The sequence below is a fragment of the Myotis lucifugus genome, unplaced genomic scaffold, assembly GCF_000147115.1.
Source record: "Myotis lucifugus unplaced genomic scaffold, Myoluc2.0 scaffold_549, whole genome shotgun sequence".
NCBI lineage: Eukaryota > Metazoa > Chordata > Mammalia > Chiroptera > Vespertilionidae > Myotis > Myotis lucifugus.
Window position 1 is genome coordinate 153231 of NW_005871597.1, and position 20389 is coordinate 173619.

The 20389-nt window shown below is 37.8% G+C and overlaps 1 protein-coding gene across 3 annotated transcripts in view; it reads left to right on the plus strand.

Moving 5' to 3' along the window:
* Positions 1-377: 377 nt before the first annotated feature.
* The window catches only part of DCUN1D4 (defective in cullin neddylation 1 domain containing 4), a 45068-nt gene continuing 25056 nt past the window's right edge, over positions 378-20389 (plus strand). For 2 of the 3 annotated variants that reach the window (XM_023745481.1, XM_023745482.1), the window contains exons 1-6: positions 378-396; positions 674-744; positions 921-960; positions 8555-8669; positions 11703-11794; positions 17301-17371. In XM_023745481.1, the coding sequence (XP_023601249.1) occupies positions 8599-8669; positions 11703-11794; positions 17301-17371 (234 nt within the window). In that variant the 5' untranslated portion in view covers positions 378-396; positions 674-744; positions 921-960; positions 8555-8598. Of the gene's footprint in view, positions 397-673; positions 745-920; positions 961-8554; positions 8670-11702; positions 11795-15686; positions 16927-17300; positions 17372-20389 lie in introns of those variants that run through there. The other variant, XM_023745483.1, reaches the window with a different exon arrangement.

Sequence of the window (20389 nt, forward strand, 5' to 3'; positions counted from 1 at the left end):
GTTTCTGTCTCTGTGGCACATTGAATATTGTGGTACAAGTAAGCATAGATTCCATCACAGGGCTCAGCCTACCACACTCAGAGTTTGCAGGATAATTCTTTGGTTTGTCTGTGTTTCACTAATAGGAGGGGGAGGGGCTTAGATTCCTTTTTTTTTTTTTGCTTTCTCTGTTGTATTAGAGCCAAAAAAATAAATATACTGTAAGAACTCTTGAATAGTTGAGATGCTTTTCTATTATTTTCTTGTTGGGAGCTTGATGTTTTGCTAGTAACTCTGGGAAGAGAAAAGGAAAGAGAAAGCCGACACGTTTCATTTGAGATCTGTCTTCTATTTCTATAACTTGTTTAATTTGCTAACATTGTTGATATTTTTCTATTAAGTTTAGGTTCATTACTGGTAGGATTTTATCACTATTGAAGTATTTTGTTTTACCTTACAATTCACATGAAAATTTCATGAACATTTGGTTGGGAACTTAAATTTATTGTCAGACTATTTCTAGGAGATAGGTCAGTAGTTGCATGTCGTATTTTACTTAATAAGTATCAAGTTAATGGAGATTCAGTTGTATCAAAACATTTGTTTATCATTACATCTGAGCTTTCTTCTTTTTATAGTCTTTGCAGTTTGGGAAATAAATGACACTGAATTTTCCTCTTTTTCTTTTTTAAAGACTTTCAGCTGAATTCTCATCTCTCAACACTGGCAAATATTCATAAGATCTACCACACCCTTAATAAGCTAGTAAGTCAATCTTTCAATGACAAAACTACCAGCTGTTTAAATAGTTGTTTTAAATGTAGTTGATAAAAAAAATTAGGTTACGGATATTAAGATATCAGCTATTTATGAAAATATTGAATTTTAAAACTTGTTGTGATGGTGTGATTTCTTGGTAATAGTGAACATATTTCTTGCAGAATCTAACCGAAGACGTTGGTCAAGACGATCACCAAACAGGTATCTATAAATGCTAATACTACTTAATTTTAAATAACCTTCCTAATTTAAAGTTACAAAGGAGAAATACTAGCTGGGAATGCTCAACATGGTAATACATTCCATTAACAAGTTGCTACTTGGTTGAGGATTTTTCCAGTTGTGTGAGGCAGCCATTTACGGTTCCTTCTCAGTGGGAAATCTGTTCTGGGACTTGGCTATGACAGACTACTTCCGGCCCTTTAAAGGGGACGAGGATTCTCCCTAGTGGTTTCAAGTTGTCATTTCTCTACTGAAGTATTTTAGTTCATACTAAAAAGTCACTACAGTAATACAGTTTGAAAGGTATTCCATAAATGTTTGTTGAATTGAGATAAAATGATTTGATAGCTAGGTAGGGAGTATGTGTGTGTTGTATAGGTCCTGAGGATTTATGAATGGGAAAATTGAAACTTGACTATTATAAATGATTCTCTAGCCCTGTTAGCATTCTAATCACTCGGGGTGGGCTTGTTAAAACAGATTGCTGGGTTCCACCCCTAGTGTTTCTAATCCTGTAGATTGGGGTGGGGCCTCAGTTTGCATACCCGACAGGCTCCCAGAGATGCTGATGCAGGAGAACACACTTTGAAAACCACTTCTCTAAACTGTTGATAATCATAGAGTTTAGAACTTGCACTTGATCTGTAGTTTCTAAAACTTCCAGCACAAATTAAGTATATTTAAAATTTTTTGAGAATTACCACAATAATATATGACTATATGCTTGTTGGTGAATTTTGAATAGCCTAAAGGTAAATTTAGAAGTAAAAAGTGACAGTCCTCTCACATCTCCCAATCCAACCTTCCCCCAGTTTAATGTTTGTTCTTTCAGACATTTTTATACATGCATATATTTTTATAGTAGTGGTTTTTTTATTTGGCATCAATGAGATCATACTGTACATACTATACAGTACAGTATCATTCTTTTTTCATTTAACAGTGTATCTTGGATGTTGTTGGGATTTAGAACTCCCCATCCTCCCCTCCAAATTGGTTCAGAATTAATTGAAAATTAGGTGCAAGATGGAGATTGAAGTAACAAGTTTGTTGGAAAACACAGCTTAGTTGTGCAGCAAAAATGCAGAGGCTTTTCAGTATTTATATACCTGAATTACTATACTAGTCTTACATCAATCACCGCCACAACGAGATAAGCACAGGCCAGCATTCCCTCTGTTTCTTCTCTAAACCCCACTGTGACAGTGGAAGGAAGGGGCTGGACTTCTGTTGGGAAGCCCATCTGAAAGGGGCTCAGAAGGGCTGGGCCCCTCTGGTCAGTTCCTCATCCCTGGACCACCAGTGAGATCACAAACTCCTCCTTCCCGGGAAGGAGTGAGACAAGGGGCAGAGACTGCCAGGAGTGTTCTAGAAGGCAGGCCAGAGTGTCCCTTTATTTCAATAAATACAAGTCAATTCAAAGACAGTCAAAAGCAGTTTTCTTAATAATTGAAAAGCAATGTATGCACATGGTTTTAAAAAAAATGTCGAAAAGATCTAAAACAAAAAAATGAAGGTTTCTGTCCTATTTCATTACCCCATTTCCCATCCCCACTATTACTACACACTTGACTCTCTAGAGGTAACTTTTACATTCTTATATTTGTTTCCTAGATGGTGATGATGATGATGATGATATTGATATTTTTTACCCCAAATAACAAGTGTATATCTGCATGTGCCTCTTGTTTTTTGTCACTCAGTATATCTTGGAGATATACTATAGCGCATTTATAAAGTTTTTGCTTTATTTTTTAATAAATGCATAGTTTTCTAATTCATGGATATATCATGATATGTTTCTATTGATACACATTTAAGTGTGTTCAACTTTTAGTTATGACCAGTAATGCTGAAATAAAATTTTCAGGGCCAGTTTTAATAGTTAAGAGAAAAAGCACACTTCTCTCCTGTTTTGGGACAGTAGATTGGTAGGCTTTGGGGATATTGTTAAACTTAAGAGTTAGTGTAGTTTTGATTTTTAAAACGGAATTTTGTCTTTGTAAAGCCTTTAGGTTGTCCCCCCCTTTGCTAAGGTAATAAAACCTCTAAATTCTGAATCTTGTACATTATATAGTTAACTTTGAACTTCGGATTAAAGTGAGTGAGGTTACTATAGTAATTTCACATTTACATATTTAATTTGAATATGACAATTTAATAACAGTAAGTTAAAATTAAGGAAAATGAAAGTGGACAATGTATTTAGCCGCATGCCTCCTCTCTCGCCCAGTGGGCATAGTGGATATGTCTGGTGTTTGATGTATGACATGCTGTTGCAGTGCCTGGTACCTCGTAAGTGCCTGTCAATGTCAGTTAGTGTTAGTAATTTCTTAGAGTTGCCAATTTCATTAACATTTCTCCATCTGGTTATAGCATCACTTGTGATTACCATACCTATAATGACTGTACTTTAAAAAAGAAACAACATAAAATCTATACTGTTTGGAAATCTGAGAAAGTTAATTACTGTAATGTCTGTTTGAATCTCTTGGCCCAGCAATAGTCTGAGCAGTAGCTATAACAACTGTACGTGGAAGAGCCAAACTCTAAGTGCAAAAGAGGCTACCATCTTCCTGCTCTGTCTCTTCTATCACTTTTCCTTGGTGCTTTCAATCTTCCTCCCATCAAAAAAATAAAAGTCAGACAGACAGAGTTAATGTTGGAGAAGTAGCCCAAAATACTGGGAATGAGGGAAAAAACCAGAGAGGACAAAAAATGATGAAGGAAGAGGATACCTGTCAGAATCAATATTATTTAGAGAGAAAGGGATTTTTTTGCCTTAAATAGTGGGATAAAAATTGCTCATTTAGACACTAATAGTTTTAAGCAAGCAAGTAGTTCAACGATCTGTTCAAGAAAATGAAATAAAATATTAGGTACTGGTAAGGTGTCTAAAAATGCAATCTGTTTATCAACTCAAATTACTATATCTGTGACATTGTTAAGTCAAAAGTGAGGTTGAAATAGCTATCTAAAAAGTATTGAAGTGGCACAATGAGCCATGTAAAATGTTATTATGTGAAAAAGGCTGTATGATACAACAAAGTCACTAAAATGAAAAATTAAACAGTAAGATTTTTATATTGAAACATGAATTTATACTGTTTGGGAAATTCAGAAAAATTGTCTAATTTTATAGACCTTTTATTTGGAGATGACTAGAAATTGGGCACATAATTTTATGTGTTTTACTGGCAATGAATTCTAAACAGGACTTTTTTTTTATTTGAGGCCCACAAGTGAAAAGATTTTTTTAAAGAAGAGAGACAGTGGAGTAACTACTTAGCATTTATTGAGAATAGCATGCTTAGTTAAACCATTATCATAACAACAAGCTTGATAGTAGACACTAAAGGGCCTTAGGATTGAGGCAGGTAAACTCAAGTTGCTCTTTAAAATTATTTTCTGGGACCAAATATTAGGATAGATCTGTTGGAAAAAATTGGCAGTATTTCTAATTGTTTAATGTGGAAAGAATGGCTATATTCATTCAGTTCCGGATATATTTGAAATAAAGTTGGTTAATAGAAGAATTTATTTGTTCTCTTTGAACACTGAACCAAAAGGAAATAAACTTGAACTCAAATTATAACCTTTGGGTGAAAAATATAAACAATTTATATTGCCTTCCTAAGGATCATATAAATAGGAAAGCATGAAGAAAGAGCTTCTAATGATGGGAGAGTTGGGAGGGTTTTCACTCACTCTTCATCTAATACAGAAATAGACCAGAATATCAATCAAGATAGTAATATTAAGGAGCCTGAATCATAGTTTGGGATTAGTAGTTGGGATTATTCTTCTCATCTTCCTCGTTCTTTATTATTACAAAAAGGCTTTCTTCTTTCATATGTTTCTGCCAAACATTTCTTACCAGCTTTAAGGTAGCTTCCTAAAATCTTTTTATTACTGCGTTTCCTTGGTGATTGTCAGAGAATGAAAATTTGTAGCTCTGATAATTTCAAATGAATTTCTGGGTTTCTTAAAGTTTGTTAGTAAATTGCTTTTATTTGAAATGTCAGCTTTAATATTTTGCCTGTAATGTCAGATTGTTTGTACTCAAGTACATACTTTAAAGGGTTAAAGTAGCTCATTCTTTAAAGAAGATAAACATTCCATAGCATTCTTTATTTGTTTACTAAACTTTTTAAAGTTTAAAGACAGTTTAATTGAAGTAGATTATGATGCAAGTTCTGAGACAATAAAGTCTAAATTTAACTATACAAATAAATACAAATTTGTAAAACGTTTACTTAGATTTAAGTATTTTTATTATAAAAAGACATCACAGAGTTATTTTAAGATGCAAACATTCTAGAATATATGTTTTAAAACATCCTACCTGCCAAGAAACTTAAAGTCAAGTGCTTGTTTTAATGAGAAATGGAAAAAAATCTGAAATTATGGTGTATAATCTATTCATAAGTGTTTTATTTCTCTGGAAATGTACTGTGTTTTTTGTTTGTTTTTAGCAGAATTTGATTTACACATGTTTTAGGAATATTCAACAAACATTGAGAGTTTGATGTAGGACTCTCAGTACATGTATCTCATTATTACTACAGTAAGATACTTTATCAGCTGCTGTGTGTGCACCGGTGACCCAAACCGGGGCCCTGCAAACCAAGGTGTACCTTTGTACATGCAAGCAAGATCCTTACACATATGTGTTGCCCAGTACCTGGCACTGGGCAGGCACCCCATTCAGGCTGGAGTCTTGTTTTATAACGGAGTAGTGCTTTTGGCTGGTATTTTCTTGAAGCATATTATCCGGGTAACTTCGCACAATTGTGGAAGCCCAAGTATAAACTGGGATTTAGGTTCTAGTCCTGACCACAGGGTTGTGACTGTTAGTTACTGACATGCTCTCCCTGCCTTTCGAGTAGCTTTATAGAAAGAGTTGTCCACATTCAGTAAGTTTACTCCCTCACCTCACATCCTTCCCCAGCCCACTGCAATTTAGCCTCCACCATCACCAACCCATTACTACTGGACTTCATTGCTGAGTGCAGTGGGTGCCTTCACTGCTTCCTGAGCTGACTTCGGTGTGCAGTTCACCACTCTCTTTTCCTATGGCTTCTAGACATTATCCTCTCCTAGGTTTTTCTCTGCTCAGGTTTTTACCTTCTTTCCCACCCCTTGGCTTTCCACACTCCCCAGGGCTCTGTCCTTGGTTCTCTCTGCCTCTCAGCCTCTGCTCTTCAGGTTAGTGGAGGTGGTTGCAAGTGGTGGCGGAGACCTTGGGCTTCGCTGCTGAGAGCTGGGGTTTGACCTCTGACCTCACCTGATGCTTTCCGTCTGTCATCTGATCTCTGTGGTTCGGGTTCTTCATTGTAAAAATGGGCATGCTAACAAATTCCTACATTGTAGGGTTATGAGGATCCACTGAGCACTGAGGTCAGCCTGAGGCCACGGGCATACCTCCATTATGTCACTTGGAACATGTTTCTTTATATCCCCACCATCTGTCTACACACAATGTTTGGAACCTATTGAATGGATGTATACCACAGTTCTCATTCTTTTTTTATATATGTGTGTGTGTGTGTGTGTGTGTGTGTGTGTGTGTGTGTATTGATTTCAGAGAGAAAGGGAGAGGGAGAGAGAGAGAGAAACATCCACAATGAGAGAGAATCATGGGTCGGCTGCCTCCTATACGCCCCATACTGGGGATTGAGCCTGCAACTCGGGCATATGCCCTTGACCAGAATTGAAACCGGAACCCTTCAGTCCGCAGGCTGATGCTCTATCCACTGAGCCAAACCAACTAGGGCCACAGTTCTCATTCTTCAAATGACACACCAGAGACCCAGACTAGGTCAATGATTGACCGAGCCACATAGGTAGGTGAAGAGTGGGAGCTCATTCATTAACTGTGGATCATTCAAACCACCTTTTGGCTCTTGTCCTCTTGGGTCACTGAGAGCCCAGGGCCTCTACCAGTGGGCCAGTGGAATGAGTAAGATTTGTGGTCCAGAATTGACACGTAGCACTTCTGAGACCGTGACAAGTACTTGGATGCCTGAGTCTTAGTTTTTCCATCTGTCAAGTAGAGATAATTACCTCTGCCCTGCTGTCATTCAGTGTTATTGACATAGTATATCTGCTAGCACTTGTGCCAAGACGGAGTATTTTAATTTATATATATAAAAGCCTAAGTCAGTGGTTGGCAAACTCATTAGTCAACAGAGCCAAATATCAACAGTACAACGATTGAAATTTCTTTTGAGAGCCAAATTTTTTCAACTTAAACTATATAGGTAGGTACATTGTTATTAACTTAATTAGGGTACTCCTAAGGCTTAGGAAGAGCCACACTCAAAGAACCGCATGTGGCTCGCGAGCCGCAGTTTGCTGACCACGGGCCTAAGCGACCAACCAAATGACTTGTCGACCAGTCACTATGATGCGCACTGACCACCAGGGGGCAGACGCTCAACACAGGAGCTGCCCCCTGGTGGTTAGTGCACTCCCACAGCAAACCTCCTGTGGTCCCGCCCCCTGGGCCAGCTGAACCTCCCGCAGCCCCTACCCCTGCCGGCCAACCTCCTGTGGCCCCTCCTCCCAGCCAACCTCCCCCAGCCCCATTGGGCCCTGGTCGCCAGCCAGGCCGAGGGACCCCACCCGTGCACGAATTTGTGTACCAGGCCTCTAGTTATCTTATAATTGTGACACCACCCGGGCATGAATTTGTATACCGGGCCTCTAGTTATCTTATAATTGTCTCATAATTTATAATGTTTAAGACAGTCTGAAACGAGACTGTCAGGGTTTGAATCCCACCTAACTCTCTCTGCCTTCATTTTCTCATCTGCATTGGCAATATTGATGGTTCTTTTTTTATATGCTTGTTATGAGGTTAAGAGTTTGAGTTAATACATGTAAGTGTTAACAGTAGGACCTGGCTCACAGTAAGGTCTTTATAAGTGTTCCATGTTGTTATTGTCTGTTATTACATTTAAATATGTTTTACAAAGTGAAGGGTATGCTTCTGAAAACCCTGAGTGAAAGGGCAAATTCTTTTTCAGGTGGCAGAAACGAACTAAACATTAACATGGAAATTTTTGCTCAAGATTATGTCAGGCTTCTTCCCCAAAAATCCAAATCCTGTTTTTTTTAAACCCCAAACCCAGATGCCTCTTGAAGCTTAAGAATGTCGAGACTGCTACCCCTGTGTGTGTTTTGAATCAAAGTGACTGGCTGGCCTGGCCTTGCCGAGTGAAGTGCTTGCAAGAGATAGCAGTGCAGTTCCTTTCGAAAGAACACTGACATGCAGGAGGAGCTGAAAGCCTAGATGATTTATATTATTAGTGCTTTGGGGGAGTAAATTGAAGTTGTGATAACTTCTATTTCTGGTGTGGTTGGGGGGGGAATATTAACTTATTTGTGTGACTATAACATTTTCTCAAAGAGAAACTAAAAACGTTTGTTTTTTTTTCTATCTCATAGCATTTACAAATAACATTTAAACCATTTACAGTACCAGCCATGAAAACTTCTAGTTCGGGGGTATTATTTTGGAAGTGTTGGCATACCTTAATCTCGTGCCCTTTGACTCCTTGTTTTGTAGGAAGCCTGCGGTCTTGTAGTTCTTCGGACTGCTTCAGTAAAGTGATGCCGCCAAGGAAAAAGAGAAGACCTGCCTCTGGAGATGATTTATCTGCCAAGAAAAGTAGACATGACAGGTATGGCACAGACAGTAGGTCAGAATTGATGACACTGGTGTCATAGAAGCACGATGCTGCCTCATCCATGTGGGTCTCTAAATGGACAAATGCCAACTGGAACATTGTTTTGGTTCTGCATGGCAAACTTTCAAGGTGTAGTTATTTCATGTCACTTATTTTATGCGTGGGTTTATTAAAAAACACATTAGGTAATTTGACTTATTAGAAATTGTAGTTTGATCTTAATCCACTGATCCACCAAAACTGGTGTTGACTTCCTTTCCTTTTACGGGCTTGCTGTGTGTGCCTGCAGAGGACCTCAGCATTGGTATGTGTTTCACTAAACACCACCCCAGGAATCCCGTAATTGCCTTTGCAGGGGACCGGGGCTGACTGGCCAGAAAGCGGCCTGCACTGACTGCTCTGAGCCTGCCGGGAGTATTGGCTGTCCTGAGGTTTATTCTCAGAAGAGTGAGGATTTGTTAGAAACAGATTTGGTAGATAATTTTTTTCAACCACTTCTCTTTCAAACAAGTGAACTGTTAATTTTGGTAACTCCAAAGGTCTGTTAGACTTGTTTATTTTAGTATCATTTTTCTCCTCTTTTTTTAAAACTGAACAAACATCAGTTTTAATCCTTTCTGCCTTTTTTCATCTTCCTTTATTCTAGCTCTGTAGGTCATTTCACCAAAGGGCCTGAATTCACATCTATAAATCAAGGAGATTAGATGAGACTTTTCTGTTTCTTTTTTGCTGTGATACTTAATATGCTATACCTCAGTTGGAGGGATAGGGAGATGGACTCTGAAAATGTGAAAATAATGTCCCTGTTCATATCCCAAATGGGTAGAAAATATTATCTAAAAGAAGGTTAGTAGTGAGTTAGAAGAAGCCAGGTTACTTTATACTTCTGAGTGGTGTAAATGTGATTATCAAGGTATTGCCAAATTCTAATAATCACATTGCATTTTGGGACTATCTATGGTGTTTATTTATTTATTTTTTTATATATACATATTTTATTGATTTTTTCACAGAGAGGAAGGGAGAGGGATAGAGAGTTAGAAACATTGATGAGAGAGAAACATCAGTCAGCTGCCTCCTGCACACTCCCCACGGGGGACATGCCCGCAACCAAGGTACATGCCCTTGACCGGAATCAAACCTGGGACCCCTTGGTCTGCAGGCCGACGCTCTATCCACTGAGCCAAACCGGTTAGGGCTGGTGTTTATTTTTTCATCACGGCCTAATAAAATTTAGGATGATAAAGCCATTTAAAAACTGCTGGTGGAATTGCAGAAAGGTGTGGGAGACTTATTGACAGCATTGCCATGGCCACCCAAGGGAGAGGGGGCTATAGCATTATCTGAGTTTCATCCTTGTTATTTTTTTTTCCATGACATTTTTTACATACTATAATGTTCATCCATTTTAAGTGTACAAATTCAGTGATTTTTACTAAATTGTTAGAGTTATGCAACCATCACTAAAAACCAGTTTTAGAAGATTTCCATCACCTCAGTTAGATCCTCAATGCCCATTCACACTCACTCCGTTTCCATTCCCCTACCCCAGGCAATCATGAATCTACTTTACAGCTCTACAGATTTGCCTTTTCTAGTCATTTTATATAACTGGTCTTTTGTGTGTTGCTTCTTTCACTTAGCTTAATGTTTTTTGAGGTTCATCCATGTTATAGCATCTATCTTTTTTTAAATTTTATTAGCTGAGTGTTATTCCATTACTCTTTTTTATGTAGAGTATATTTAAGCAATTCAAACATTGTCATATATAGATCTCTAGACTATTGACCAATTAAAGACTTTTGAGTTGAGAGAGGAATGTTCAGGACTAGGACAGGAGCATATCTATTTGAACCTTTGGACAGTGTCCATCTTTGTTTCCAGGTATTATGGCTACCTTTTATTGAAGAAAACAAAACTGGTGGTATGCAGTTTAAATATCTTCCCACCCCATAACCATGTCTTTTTTGGTATTGAAACTCAGAATCTCTAATCAGAGGTATATACATATATTCTGGTGAATGTGTGGGTCATGAATAAATGCTCATTTAAAAAGAATTATATGATTTTTATATACTATGTAAATGAAAATTATATTCATAAATATTTATATATACCTATTTAGGCAATTTATATATAAATGAAGGGTAAGAAAAGTATATACTCACAATTTTTCTATCCAAATCACTATTTGTAAAGATACTGCCTCCTCTCCCCTCCCCAAGTAGGGAATATTTCAGTCCTTAGCCCCAGGTCATTATGAAATAAGAACTTCTTGCCGAAGGTCACAGGGTTGGAGGAGGAGGCTGCTGTGCTTTTGGGTTCGGTTTTTCAGCCTTTGCTGGCTATTTCCACAATAGTAGGGAATGATGAGAGAATGGCAGAAGCCAGGGGTTCTCTAAACTTCTCCTGAAGTTTTTAAGGTTATCCTAATGAAGAAACCATTCAAGAGACTTTGTGTGATCAACTATACACCTTATTATTTTTTTTTCCTGGAGGCTTGGACATAGTTTGATGTTTCTTTTTATTTTCTTATGTTCCCTCGAGGTCTCTAATATTGACAGGTTCTTTCTTACACTGTGCTCTTTGCCCAGCCTAACTCATAAGGCACAGAAGTCAGGAGAACCTAGTGTGAGACAGGAGTGAGTCGTAGGGTCATCAAAGGTCTATGGTGTTAGACATTTCTTGCAGTATCTCACTATCTTTCTGTACTTAGTAGTTCTAGTAGTGAGGTAGAAGGGGATCTATAAAATACCTGTTCTATTCAGTTCTTACTGATGATTTGTTAATCAGAGAAAAACCTGTTAAGTATTTACCATTTAATTTTGTATTGGGTGGGACTGTGTTTAAAACTGTAGTTATAAAAGCTTCAGCTTCTAAATTCAGGAAGTAAAATATTTAAAATATACTTGAAATACTGATTAAATAGATGTGTGGTTTGGTTAAGTGAATAAAAACTATCTGCTACTTAAAAAGAACTCAGAATCTTTACTTTAACTAACTTAAAACTGCCTTCTCAATTTCTAGCATGTATAGAAAATATGATTCAACTAGAATAAAGACTGAAGAAGAAGCTTTTTCAAGTAAGAGGTGCTTAGAGTGGTTCTATGAATATGCAGGTAAGTAATCACTTATATCATCTTAGACTGATCCTCCTGAAAGTAGGGACTACCGTAGAGGAGATTGGGAAATTAAGAAATATGTACTTTTCGAATTTGGTGTGTGTGTGTGTGTGTGTGTGTGTCCCTGTTTGAGGGCGAGAACATCATTGAAACAAATCATCAAATGTCCTATTTATAGCCAGCAGCTAAGCCAAAGAACTCAGAACACTAGAAGCGAACTGAAAAGATGAAATGCACTTGGGAGAAGTACTTTGGATTGCTAGGAAACCTATTCAAATGCTGGTAATGGGTGATTATTTGGTTTACACATTGAAGTTAAAAGAAGCTTTGCTGCTTTGAACCATTATGCAATGCAACAGAATTTCTTATATTAAGTGTTTCTATTTTGAAAGATCTTTTGGCAGAAAATGTTTGTTTTGTCATTTAAATGTGATAAATTCAGTCCCAGTTTTGCAACTTATTATAATTGGTTGGCTGGTGTAATACTGAAATCTAAGGTTTGGTTGTTTTTGTGGCTGTGTGTGGTGTAAAAGAGAGAAAGAAAAATTTTCAGACAAGTTTGAGCTAGAGGTTCTTTTTCTCATTCCTAGTTCTAACTTCCTATCAACTTTACTATCCCAGCATTCTTCAAAGCAACGTTCCTGTCATCAGTCCACCCTGCCCCGCCCCATCTCACAAATCCCTGCTGCCTACGGGATAAAAGAACTAGTTCCCTGTCTGCCCTTTGTCTGGAGTGCTTTTCTCCATTTTTCCATCTAACAAGATGCTCTGTACCTATAAAGCCCCCTAATTAGCCTAATAGCCCTTGTACTTCTCCAGGGCATTGTTCATCACTAGTTCTGATACCATTTTACTGGGTATCAAAGTGAGGATTCCCCCTCTGGCCTGATCTTGCCACCCTCCCTCGCCCTACCCCTTTTCTGGTAAGAGCCTTGCGCCTTTTGGCCACAGAAATTGTTCCAGGGGCTGACAGATAATCCAGGCCTGGCCAATCAGGCAAAATTTTCTGGGATTATCAGGAAGCTGAGAGAAGAATCTTTCTCTTCTGGTGTGGACTTGAAAGGATGCGATCCTGATTCCTGTGGTTCATTGGAATTTCGTGAGCTACCCCAATGTCTTTCTAGTGAATTCGCCTTCATTACTTGAACTAGTTTCAGCTAGATTTTGTTTGCAGGGCATAGACACTAGTACAAAAACTAACTTAATGTTAGACTTTATCTGTTTTCACATTTATGACAAAAGAACATGAATCTCTTGAAGACATTTGTCTTCCTAGTAAAAGTGTTTGAGCCCTGGGCTCAGTGGATAGAGTGGCAGCCCACACACCAAAGGGTCTCGGATTCGATTCCTGGTCAAGGGCACATACCTGGCTTTGCAGATTTGATCCTGCACTGGTTGGGCTGTGTTCGGGAGGCAACCAATCGATGTGTCTCACATCTCTCTCTTCCCTTCCTCGTCCCCCTCCCTCCCTTCTACTCTCTGTAAAAATCAGTGGAAAAAATATCCTCTGGTGAGGATTTAAAAAAATAAAAAAGGCACTTTTCCAGGTGTTTGGTACATGGATGCTGAATGAATGAAGAATTTTCTGATATTTGTATCATTTTGCTTTCTTCTTGGCTCACAATTTGTTGTTATGAAATGTATTATAAAAAGAATATTTTAAACATAAAAAGAACACTTAATCCCACCATCATAGCACAGCTATTTTGATTTTTTTGTGTGTCTTCCTTTACAAGTAAGCATAAATTTTTCCATAGTATTAGCCACACTTCTGTTTTCTTTAAAAAGAGAGCAAGCAGTCTACAATTTTCCTTCTTGTTTGCTTTTCTCTGGCCCAGAAAGATGACATTTGGGATAAAGCTTATGCCACATTCTTTAGGTTCCCTGAGGTCCTGGTTGGTTGGTTCCTGGTAGTCCATTCTCAAAAGGAGTTTCTGAGGGTGTGGCTAGCTCTATTTTTACACCTGCCTCCTTTCCTTCTTCTGTATCTTATCAGTAGGGAAAGTGGTTTGAAATTGGGAATACTTAAAAGTTCAAGTGGTATCTTTTTCACTTTTAAAATCCCAACTACATGAGTGAAAGCAATAGGTCAGTATTATTCAAGGATGACTTACAGGTTGTGCTGCAGAGTGAGTCTGTGGGAGCCCGTCTGTGAGGCCACAGCTCCCTGGAATGAGGAGGGCTTCACCACCCCTGGTGTGTGCACTTTCACTAGGAGCCAGCCAGCTGGTTTGGGCTGACTCCTGTACTTTAATCTGGAGAGGAGTGGAGGGGCAGCAGGGGCCTTGGTATGTAGTTGTTTCACATGGATGGACCTTCAGTTCTTTGCTGAGCTGTCCGTTTCACTCCTCACCTTGCTGACTGCTGTCATGGCTTCTGCAGCCTGAGCCCTGCTCTTCAGCTCCTGCCTGGCCAGTTAACCCCAGCACGTTCTATGATGTGGACAAAATCACTTTAAAGTGGGAGGGTAAGTGGGAGGACCACTTTTTTCTAGGTTATTGTCAGTATGTCTGCCTTCCAAATATATCTCCAGTATCTGTCACCTGGGCATTCCATAGCTTACTTTAGATACAATGGTTTTTTTAAACCATCTTCCTCAAACCCCACTTCTAACCTACTTTGTGTTAGTCAGTGGCATATTTGTTAGAATGTGATTGTTCAATTCTACAAGGGAATTGATAAATTCAGTATAAATATTACAATAATCCCAATGAACAATGTGATTACAGATAGATCTAAATAAGTTCATGAGAAAGATTAATGAGATGAAAGAAGTTGTTTTAAATAGGATTATGGGTAGCTTTTTAATAATGTTAATTGACAAGCTGTATTTTAGATTTTTTAGGATAAAATAATTACTTTTGGCAAGTCATACCATTGCAAATCCTACTGTTGAAAACTTGTTGCTCTTTCAAAACACACAGGGAAAATGCATACAATTAATATGACAGTGGCATTGCGTAAAATGTGGAAAAAAGGAAGAGCATGGGTAATTAACATTCCTGCACAGAGTACATCAGCAGACCTTTCTTTGAGGGCTTGCCATGTGCCAGGCTCGGGGGTGCAGTGAACAGAAGCACTGTGCTCATTTTCTAGTGTGACAAATGGACAAACTGAGAAGCATCATCTTTGTAATGAGTATTGACAGAGCGGGGAGGCAGTAACCAGGAGGGAGGGAGCAAGAGTCGGAGAGCAGCCTGGAGACTCCCAGGCCTGGTGCACAGGCACGGGAAATGCAGGTGGCTGGCCAGGCTCAAGAATAGGTTACAGTGAAAGAGCTTTTATAAAATCAGCCAAAATGGAAGCCAAAGAGATTAGAAAGTAACTTTTTATTTTCAGCTCTATGCAACCACCTTCCGTGAATCCTATTGGTAAATAACAAAAAGGCATCTTTTCCTAAAAACAAAACCTCTTAGCAAAATAAAGACAGATGGCTATTTCCTTGTGAGAATAATTATTCTTTAATCTTACAGCCTAAGTATTTTATAGTAGTAGAATGATGAACACACACACACACACACACACACACACACACGTTACACACATTACATTCAGTGGAGTAATGGAAAATGTGTCTGCTAACAAGAACAAAGTAGATGCAGAGGTATTCTCACAGGAAGATTTTCAGACATACTTAATGAAAAAAGCAAGATGTAGAATTTATAGATATAGCATGAACCCATGTGTATAGATAAATTTAAAACTGCTTTTATTGTGTATTTGCACATACATGAATACATAACAGAAAGGTCTGGGAGAATACACACCTAATTAATAAGGAAAAGGAGAAGGCAGGCTTTCTCTTTTTTGCAGCAAACTCCGGCGTTAACCTATGCCGCCATCTTCGAGTGAATGTATTAATGTCTTCTTGGTGTAACATATACATGAATGTGTGCATGTGGGTATATGGGCTCTCAAACCTAAAGCTAGCAAGGTATCAAATGATAAAAATGCTAATTGGATTCACATTTGAATCAAGAATGAGATAAGAAATTTTATTTGCCATTGTTTTGTAAGTTATTACATAGTGTTGTTAGATAAGAGAAAGAAAGAAGGGGCATAAATATTGAAAAGGAGGAGACAAAAATGATCATTTGTTGGAGATGAAATTATTAAATTATTGTATACCTGGAAAGCCAAAGAGAATTACCTGGACAAATTTAGAAACAGCAAATAAATATGTATGTAGAAACTTGGTTTGGGAAGGGTACTTAAAGGGATTCTTTAATAAATGGTTGTCTCTGGAGAGTACGGAGGGATTAGAGGGGAAACTTTTGCTTTTTAAATATTTTAATTTTTCGCTTTCACTTTTAAATGAGATTTTGTCTCGTGTTTATATGTTACTGTAGCAAAAAAGTAACTAAATTAAAAATTAAGTAAACTTTTATTTGACGCAATAACTTTTCCTCTAATAATCAAATTAAGAAAGTTGGGAATACATAGAAAAATATGTAAAATAAAAGGAGAAAAATAATGACTAGAAAAAGGTCAGAGGGGGACAAGGCTGTGGAATTAGGGTGATCCTGAAGAGACTGCTGGGGTAACCTCAGTGAAAGAGAGCCTGAATAGGTCAGTGCAGGATAGGTCCAATTAAGACATATTTGGAAGGAAAGAGTTTGAATATTGATTGGATGCGGAAAGTGGGTAAGGGAAGAATCCAGGGTGACTCCTAGGTTTCTATTTCTGGTGGTGCCACCAGTTGAGACAGAATACAGGAGGATAAGCAGGCTTGGCATGGAGAGATGATGGGCTCAGTGAGGTGATAGTAGAAAATGTGAAATGCAGGAGGAGTAGTTCGGGGCAGAAGATGAGTTTAGTTGTGTTAGTTAAAGAGGAGGTGATGTAGACAGCCCAAAAGTCAGGGGGAAAGTGTGGGCTAGAAAGAGATCTGGGTAGTAGTACCTGAAACCTCAGATATGGTTGAAATTTCCTAGGGAGAGTGTATAGAACGGATTAGGAGAGGTTTAAGGATGGAACTCTGCACATCACATTTTACAAGTTGGGAGAAGCAAAGGACCCAACCCATAAAGAAGTCAAGGAGGAGAGGTGGCAAAACCAGATGACAGAGGGCACTTCCAGAAGTCGTTGGAGGAGACAAGTTTTGTGAAGCGAGAACTTCAAATGGTCAGGTATCACAGAAAAATCCAGTAACATAAAGATGGACTGCTACATCTATTACCTTTGACAATTAGGGGGTTATTAGTGACTTTGCAGGTGACCTTATCTTTAGACATAAATTATGTCTATCATATGTCCATAGGTTGAGGGACATGGCAATGATTTGACTTAAATGATTGTGCAGAGTAGAATCCTTTAAAGATATGCCAGAATATTTTTCAATTTATACTTGATGATTTCTTTCTTCAGAAAGGAGTTCTAGTCCTTAATTGTTATTTGATTTTAGTTTACTTGGATAATAAATATTTTGACAATATAGTCCTGTCACAGTAGTAATAGTGCACATGGTTAGATTTAATTTATATAAGATTGCATTTCACCACAGGTACTGATGATGTTGTAGGTCCCGAAGGCATGGAGAAATTTTGTGAAGACATTGGTGTTGAACCAGAAAATGTAAGTCTAACTTATTAAGTTGAGTCAATCAGTTGATTGTTTTTCTTAAGTCTTTTGTCCCTTGACAAATAAAGCAACAATAAAAAAGTAATGGTGTATTTTTATGAAGCAATCTAAGAAATAGGTTTCAATTCTAATTTGATTTGTAAGTGAAATTTTTTGTTGGTATGGTGTACAGTCATTTTTCTCTCATGTTTAATTTCTTGTATCTAAAAGGTACAGTAGTAAGGTCGTTAAACTAGATTTTTAAAAAGTGGTGTGTGCATGTGTATCTACAGTGACAGATCAGCTCGGGGACCGGGCACAGCATGTATCCCTTTGTTTCCCTCCGCATTTGCCTCAGCCTCATGTAGTTTATCTAGGACTTTGAATAAGGGTTTTGCGGAGGTTGTAATTATCAAGAATTTTTCATGGCTCTTTCACTTCCATTTTAATTTACCTCAGAAAGTGATTGTTTTTTGGTGTAAAGGCCCTAAGTACTTCACTTAAAAAGTTTAATTAGAATTTATTTTATATGCTTAATTACTTTTGCCTAATTCTTATCACCATGTTATTGTTGAATATTTGTTCCTGTTCCCACATCTACTCTCTTATACTAAAATGAAAAATTTTGCTCATACAAATGCCCTGGATCATTAACTGTGCAGTTGAATATTACATTAGCCTTCAATTTTAACAAATACGCCTTAGATCCTAAATGAATTTATGACCTGGGAGTGATCTCGAGATCATCCCCTTCATTCAGACTATTTTCAGGATATCTGGTGCCCATGCATATATGTCATGCTCTTAAAGAAAACTAGGAATTGAGACTTCACACTTTTTTATTAAAACTTTTCTTTTTTTATCCTTACCATTTCTGTGTCTCTGTTCTCCTCCACGTCCCCCTAATAACATTTTCAGTATCCTAAAGAGCCTTTGGAATGTTGTTAACTTTATTACATGGATTTTTGTCTTGTATTTTAAAAATTAATGTGATCTAGTTCAGGTATCTAGATAAATTATTCAGCTTGGCGTAAAGGTTTAGGGACAACTGGGTCAGTAGCATTTTGCCTGATCTGGTCCATAGACACTCATAGACATAGAAAGTAACATTCCTAATGAGAGCTGCGTTGAGGGGGCAAGGTGTTTTTTTGAACAGTATGAGTGAGCTGGGCTTGAGAGAGGCTACAGAGATTCCACCAGAGAACATCTGTCCACGTCTGATCAGAGGGATGGGCTGCAAGGCCAGCGGTGAGGAGGTTAGGAGGCTGGGGTCAGGCTGCTTGTGTAAAAGGGATTGTGTGAGCAATTATACTCAGAGGTGGAAAGGCCTGTTGGTGTGAGGGAGTGCTGATGCTGGTTCTAACTGAAAAAGGGGATCCTCAGCTCTCCACAGTTCCTCACCTCCAAATAGCAGTACTCAGTAAAAGAGAGCTGAGTAATGAGTCCTTTTGGGGCAGTAATGAGTCCTTTAGCTCTCTTTCTGTAAAAATAGTCTTGAAATGTTGAATCATGTACATTGAAGACTCAAAGACCGAATTTAGAATATTTTAAAGTATTTATTACTGTACTTCAATTCTAAGATGCCACTAATAGAAGTTATATAAGTTGTATCATCACTAAGAAAGAAAAAATGTTGCCAAATAAACTCAGATATGCCATTAATTGGGGATACATTACAATTTCAGAAATGTTAACATTTGAAAAAGCAGCAAAAATAGTTTTTAAAAGGCCATTTGCATCAATGAGTAAGCACCTTAAAGTATTTAAAACTCTCACCTTGCCTGATATTTATAGCTTATAGAGTTGAAGCAGGTTGTAAAATTCAAGTCTACTTTCATTTACTAAGGTAACAGCAAGATCCTTTATTTAAGTAGTTAGCTTTCTTATTAGCCATTAAAAGAAAAGGTCTGTTTTGTGTAAAGAAATCCCCATGGCGAACGTCTGGTTTGGCAGTTTAGACACATTTCATGTGCTCTGTCTGTGTTCTTGTGTCTTCACCATTTTTTTAAACATGTTTATGTGGAATGTAAAAAATCTTTCTAATAGATGGTTGAATGTAGATATTGAGAACATACCAAGTTTGAATTTAAAAATGTGGGTTAGTTCAAGAGATGAGGAGAAAATCCTCTAATGTGTAAATATTTTGAAGAACATATAACTTCTTCTTTTGGGGAAATTCTTCTAAATAGCCCATCGGTCTCTTAAGTTACCATTTTTAACCTATTTACCAATCATTTTGTGAGGATGTACATAACAATGTAAAAGCATTGACTTACTAATCAGTCCTCATAATCTACCTAGTAATCTAGATTTTTGAAATCTAAAACACCTAGTGACTTTAAAAATTGATATGTACTGATTTAATTAATATTTGATGAAAGGAAATTTTAAACAGAAAAAGTACACTTAATCCTGCCATCATACTACAGCTGTTCGATATGTTTATATGGTGCCTCACAGGAAAGATTGGCCCTGCCGCTCCTCCTGGGCTCAGTCCGGGCATAGTGCTGTTTATGTGGGCCATTGGGCTACTTTACAATCATTCCCCCAGTCTACACAGTTGAATTTACAAACATTAATGTATTTGTGATACAACTCCACTGTATGTGTCTCAAGTGTGTATCTCACCTCCCACCTTTTAATTTTTTAACTCTGTCCTGCACCTTGCTCTTTTCATTTAATAAATCTTAGAGATTGTTCCCTATTTGTACCCATAGGTCTACTTTGTCATAATGGGGGCATAGTATTCCTTCATGTGGAATGTATTTGGCAAAGAAGTATGCAATAACTAGTCCCTTATTTATAAATGTTTGTTTCCAATCTTCTGCTTCTACAGATAGTACTGTGGTCAGCATTGTTGAATATACACGTTAATGTATATGTGCAGGTATATCTATAAGATAACTTTCCGTAGGTGGAATTACTGAGTCAATTACTGGTTTTAGTTTTGATAGGCACTGCAAAATTGCCCTCTGGGAAGGTTAATCTCTTTACACTTTCACCAGCACACATCATAAGAGTTTGTGTTTCTCC